Source organism: Raphanus sativus, chromosome 5 (assembly GCF_000801105.2).
Source record: "Raphanus sativus cultivar WK10039 chromosome 5, ASM80110v3, whole genome shotgun sequence".
Taxonomy (NCBI): Eukaryota; Viridiplantae; Streptophyta; class Magnoliopsida; order Brassicales; family Brassicaceae; genus Raphanus; species Raphanus sativus.
Window position 1 is genome coordinate 11,272,684 of NC_079515.1, and position 6,684 is coordinate 11,279,367.

General features: G+C 29.6%; 1 protein-coding gene across 1 annotated transcript; it reads left to right on the top strand.

Annotated features, from left to right (window-relative positions):
* Positions 1–3,813: 3,813 nt before the first annotated feature.
* Positions 3,814–6,358, top strand: LOC108857495 (ribonucleoside-diphosphate reductase small chain A). The gene is made up of 9 exons (XM_018631483.2): positions 3,814–4,041; positions 4,331–4,491; positions 4,571–4,619; positions 5,014–5,140; positions 5,238–5,303; positions 5,382–5,498; positions 5,579–5,741; positions 5,820–5,890; positions 6,004–6,358. Exons 1-9 carry the CDS (start codon positions 3,882–3,884, stop codon positions 6,116–6,118), a joined length of 1,029 nt encoding a protein of 342 aa, XP_018486985.1. The 5' UTR covers positions 3,814–3,881; the 3' UTR covers positions 6,119–6,358.
* Positions 6,359–6,684: the final 326 nt, after the last annotated feature.

The window sequence follows — 6,684 nt, forward strand, 5'->3', positions numbered from 1 at the left end:
ATTTTTTTCTTCATCAATCAATGATATTCTATAGTTTGTCTTGTGATTTTCACAAGCTCTTGTTAGTTTTAATTACATGTTTATAAAAAACTCATGGTTGTGTAATCAGACGTATATCTTCATAAAATATGTAGAATTGTTAGTTGTAGCTACATTCATGTATTGCTTCCCATCGTTTGTATAAACATAATTAACCAACGTTAACAAAAAGAGAATTCTTATATTATTGATATATGTTTATCTATATTTATATTAATTTATAAGTTAGAAACTAATATATAGTTACAAGGAAATAAATACATCAATATATATTATTAAATTTTAAAACTAATCAGTTTCTTTAGTTTCAAAATTGAAGTAATAATATATGATTGAAATGGTTTTCCAATTTTTTTTTGTTATATTTGATTAAGATAATACAGAACTAATTGGAGAAACTACTGAAGTAAGTAAGTTTTATGTACTAAAAATATAATAATATGTACATATTATTTGTGTTATCATAAAATTTATCTAATAACCAATGTTGACAATTAAAATGAACTCGCATGAACAAGGATTGGAAGATATTTCCAAAGATGTGCATTTAATTATTGATGAAAATTATTTATTTGAGAAAAAGTAAAAAGGAGAAATTCAATATTCTTCTTATTTTTTAAAGATTCATAAAGAAATTATAAATTTTATATTAAATATATTTTATATTATGTTTGGCAGATTTATTATATGTGTAACTTAATACTTGGATTTTTATTTTTCTGTTTAGTAAACTTCCGACAACAAACATAAAGACAAGAAAAAGCAAAAATAAAAGGAAACAACTAATAATTTTTAGAAAATTTTAAAATTTATTTATTTATTTTATTATTTTAATATTAATAGGTTTCTCTTTTAATTCGATTAATATAAATTCAATTTTTTGCTACTACTATTCTTTTATTATAAACTATTATGTATATGTTTTTTAACATCAACAAAAACAGACTCAAATAAGATCTTACAAACCTCACCGGTAGCTCAGCATCCATATGAACGACAAACGACGATTGCTGTCTGACACTCCGTGCAAGACTCTCCGCCCTTTTATTCAATGTCCAGGGTATATGAATGAGCTCTGAGTGATTGAAACTTTCTTTTAATATTTTGATGTCTTCCAAATAACTTGCAAAAACATATGTTCTTTATATGTGTTTGGTAAAAATCAAGTTTTATGCATCATCTTACTAATTTTTGTTTGCTTTTACTTTGTTTTTTTTATAATTCGTTTTTAGTTAAGTTGTTATAATAGAAATATATCATCAATATAGAAAATTTGGAAAATTATTTTAAAATAAATAATTTTATAAAAAATATTTATTGTTACTGAAAAGTGAGAAGCAAGTAATTTGAAAAAAAAAAGAACAAATAGGAATGAATTTTCTCTTATTTGATGTAAAGTTATATATTTAGTTTTTTATTATAAATCTTATATAATTATAGTTATGTAATTATTTTTTTAAATAAATGAATCTCACTTTAGTTTTTCCCTTTCTCTTTTGTTACTATAACTGCATATCGAAAATGAGATTCATTTATTTAAAAAAAAAAAAGAAAAAGGGAAAAACTAGATTATATATAATATTGAATATCTTATCACAGAAATAAAATTACAAAAAATTATTAATTATTGTGTCTTTTTCATGTATATTAAACATGTAGTACAAGTTATTTTCATAAATAGTTATTCACACAATTGAGAAACATGATCTTTATCATACACATATATTTTTATGACTATAAGAAACAAACCAGTATCAAACTGCATAAAATATTAATATTTTAGCTACCTCTACTTGCTTGAAAAATAATCCATGAAGTTTTCTATTGGTTAAACAACTAAGAATATTTCCAATTAACCTATATATTTATTTCTATTTTTTCTTTTAAAATAGAAAAATTATATTATAGAAGTGAATTTGCTCCAACATATAATCATGTAATACAATTCTTTTATTATTAGAGTTAAATATAGAGATATGCTATTTTGTTTAAATACACAGATGAAAATATCATTCATTACATTTTATCTATTTTATGATAATGTGTAGAGAAATATATATAATTAGATTGGAGATATTTTAAAAATGAATAAACCATGCAAACTGTTGTAAAATAGATGCTGTGAAAGCTTATTATTACTCATGACCACATGTCTATATTTATACAAGTATTAGACCGTCATAAATAGACCGTCATAAGAATAATGGAAAAATAACATTTCTTAGTCTAACTAGGAAAAGGTAAATACAAATATGGAAAGAACATAAGACAATAGTAATATGGAAGTATGCCTATGTAGTAGCCGACTCTCTCCTCTCTAGGGCGCCGGCTCTCTCTCTTCTACATGGGTCGTGTCATGGACCGGACATAAATTTGAAAAAATGAACAAATTACTGTTAATAATATTAATATTTACTTTTTAACAAAATTTGTTTTTGTTATTATTTTATTATATATTTTTAATTATGAGATAGATTAGCACATGTCCTAATCTTAAATTTTTGATTGATTACATGTCGTGATCATGTTAATTACTAACTTTAAAGAACCAAACTTTATATAATAAGATTTCAACTAAAATTAATTACAATCGTATTGATTTTATAAATAATTTAGTTTATCTCAAAAACTATTGGTCAAAGATGTGTAATTAATAACAACTTGTATATATTTCTATCACTTTCTTAATATGTGTAAAAATATAAAAGTGACATTTATTCGGAAACGGAAGGAGTATTATTTTAAATAAATATTTATTTTGTATATTAAGGATAAACATAATTTATTTTTCTTTATTTCTTGATAAATTTTATTTTGTAAACGAAATTTCTATTTTTAATTTAAAAGTTTAGTGCTAATGGTGAAATTTAATGTGATTTTTTCCTTAATTATTCGTTTACTTTCCTTGCGGTGGTTAGATACATATTTTGCGTTGAGAAGCACGACGGAAGATCACGAGGGATCGGGTACCCGTTGGCGTTCGGGTCGGGTTTTTCGGATTTTCGGGTTTTCGGATTTACGCTCCTAGGTCCCATAGTAAAATTTCATTAGTACGGGTCGGGTTCGGATAATAACAGTTCGGGTTCGGTTAAAAATTATATTGCATCCTAAAACCCATAAAGTAACCATATATCATTCGGGTTCGGGTTATATCGGTTCGGTTCGGATATAATCAAAGTAAAAAAAAAAAAACTTAAAGAAAACATAAAGAAAAACAGTTAAATTAGTTAAAACTAATCTATCTCACATAAAATTGCTAAAATAACAATAAAATGTTAAATCAAGTATGAAAACAAACATTATTTGTAAACAATATACATTATATTATAGAGAGTAGACTTGTTATTCCAATGAACAAATTATAAATTACTTATTTATAACTAATTGTGTACTTGAAACATTTTTAATATTGTTAATATTTATTATTATATATCATATTACCACGAATATTAAATTTAATAACTAAAATACTTATATATATATTTCAAAATATTTATATTAACTATTAGTTTCGGGTTTTTCGGATTACCCGTTCGGGTTCGGTTAATAACACTTCGGGTTCGGATATTTTTTATACCACCCTACAAGACCCGTTCGGGTATTTTTATATTTCGGGTCGGATAACGGGTCGGGTTTTTCGGTTCGGGTTCGGTTCGGATTTCGGGTTCCGGATTTTATGCCCAGGCCTAGTTTCCGCCATCCAAAGAGACAAAAACACACAAGACAGGTTTCTTGTCTTTTTCCTTTTACAAAGGGTTTTTGTTTAGGGTTTTTCTTTTCTATGTTATCTTATCCTCTGTTTCTCAACCGAGCCTCAAAAATAAAACAGAAGTAGTTGATAAATGGGTTCGGTCAAGGAGGGTCAAAGAAGAGACTTGGAGGGTGAAGAATGGGAGGAGGAACCTCTTTTAAGGGCGCAGAACCAGAGGTTTACTATGTTCCCTATTAGGTACAAGTCGATTTGGGAGATGTATAAGAAGGCTGAGGCCAGCTTCTGGACTGGTTTGTCCTCTCTGTTTAGCTTGTTTTTGTTATGTGCTCTCCAATATTGTGCGTGGATGATTTAATAAAGTTTGTAACTTGGTTTAGGTTTAAACTTTGTAAATAGATGTTTTTCTGGATTTGAGAATTGGAAAAAGAAAGATGTTTTGTGCTTCTAATTCTTATGCAAAAATTCTAATCATGTTCATGTCTTGTGTGTGTGTGTGTGTGATTGCTCTGTTTCTAGTAGTATCATCATCATCATCATCAAACTCCGGTTGTTTCACTTTGCTATGAATGGGTTTTGCAGCTGAAGAAGTTGATCTTTCGACGGATGTGCAGCACTGGGAAAAGCTGTCGGATTCAGAGAAACATTTTATTAGCCATGTTCTGGCGTTTTTCGCCGCATCAGATGGGATTGTTCTGGAGAATCTGGCTGCTAGATTCTTGAATGATGTCCAAGTCCCTGAGGTCAGGATACCTATAGATATGTTTGCTTCTCTGACTCATCATAAGCTGGACACTTTCTGTTTTTTGATTGTTTTCTCAGGCTCGTGCTTTCTACGGGTTTCAAATAGCCATGGAGAACATTCATTCTGGTACCAGTTTGTCAAAATTCTACATCTTCTTTTACTTTCATATTCTCAAATGTTTTCAGTTCTGCTAAAACTCTGAGGTATCCTTAAGTGAAGGATGAACACAAGCATAACTAGATAGACTGTATGTTTTCATAGCAATCTGTTAAGTTCTAATTTTTATGGTGAATGAACATAGACATCTGAGGACCAAGACCATAAGACTTGTTGTAACCAGTACCTAGTTGGAGCTTTGATTAGGGTTAAAGTTCTTTTTTCTTGATATAGCTGGGGCGGGTAGTAGAACCTTAGTTTTGGTCTTGCAAGTTTCTCTGCAACTGGTAACATTGTAGTTATCTCAGTGTTGAGTATACCACCAAGTAAAACTGCTGATTCAGAGTTTATTCTTAAACTTTAGAGATGTACAGCCAACTTCTGGAGACATTTATAAAGGATTCGCAGGAGAAGAATAGATTGTTCAATGCTATTGACACCATTCCCTGCATTTCCAACAAGGCTAAATGGTGTTTAGATTGGATTCAAAGGTATTATCCAACTTCTTCTTCTTCTTGTTGCTCAGTTTCTTATTTGGTCCAAGAAACATTTGTCTAACAGTATAATAATACTATTTGTCTGCTGCAGTCCTATGTCTTTTGCTGTCAGGCTTGTTGCTTTTGCATGCGTCGAAGGAATCTTCTTCTCTGGAAGGTATCTTTTACCGTATTATAGATAGAGCTTTAAAATTTAGAGTTTTGCGTATAAGCATTACGTTTATTGTTGGGACAGCTTCTGTGCCATATTCTGGCTGAAGAAGAGAGGTCTGATGCCGGGTTTGACTTTCTCAAACGAGCTTATATCGAGAGACGAGGGTCTCCACTGTGACTTTGCTTGTCTCTTGTACAGGTAAAAGGATGAGAGACTCTATGGTATAACTCAGGGCCATTAATATATGATACATTCACCTTCTATCAAACTTTGTGCAGTTTGCTGCAGAAGAAGCTTCCTGTGGAGAAAGTTTATCAGATTGTTCACGAGGCAGTGGAAATCGAGACAGAGTTTGTCTGCAAGTCCCTTCCATGTGATCTGATTGGAATGAACTCAAACCTCATGAGTCAATACATTCAATTTGTTGCTGACCGTCTTCTGGTAACGTTAGCATTTTGGAACATGAACCACCTTCTTTTTGTTTCAAACTCATGGATTTTGTCTCCGTATTATCTGTAGGTTACCTTGGGATGTGAAAGGAGATACAAAACAGATAATCCATTTGACTGGATGGAGTTCATATCTCTCCAGTAAGTAGTTGATATATATCTTTGAGTTTCTCTCAAATTAAAGACACATTAGCCTAATCAAGAACAGTGTTATCTTCATTGGTTAAGTTTGGTTTTGGTACTTTATATGACAGAGGGAAGACAAACTTCTTTGAGAAGAGAGTGGGAGAATATCAAAAGGCATCTGTTATGTCAAGTCTCCAAGAAGGTAATAAGAACTACGAATTCAAGATTGATGAGGACTTTTGAATGGAATTCGCCATTGAATCTGGGAAGGGCTCATCTCATTCTTTATGAGTTACTCCAAAATGGGAACATTGTAATAGACTAGAAGTAGTAGTACAAGAAACAAACTCACTTTAGATCACATTTTTTTTGGTTTTGGTTTAGCAGTAGATGTTATCTTAGTATTATTTGTGCCTTCTATAATGTCTGACATTACATCTTTGTTAATACTTCCTTCTTTCCAAAAATAAATGTTTTTGAAAATTGCTTCAGAATAGAAAGATAGTTTTCTTTTAAGCATGTTTAAAAAGGTTACAATTGTTGTAGAAACTGTCTTTTTCTTTTGAATTAAATTTGACATTCAATTCAAAAAAAAAAATTTGCTTCAGAAAAGATAGATTTTTAAATTTGCTCCCATTTTGCTCGCCGCTACTAAATTGTAAATAAAAAAAGTAAGCTTATTACATTGTGTTGGTTTTGGTTCAATTTTTTTTTAAAAAATCTTAGTCATATAAAATGATGTTTTATATGTATTTAAATTTGATTTTTTTTTGGAATATGAGCAAAGCTAAAATAATCTATCAGTTCGA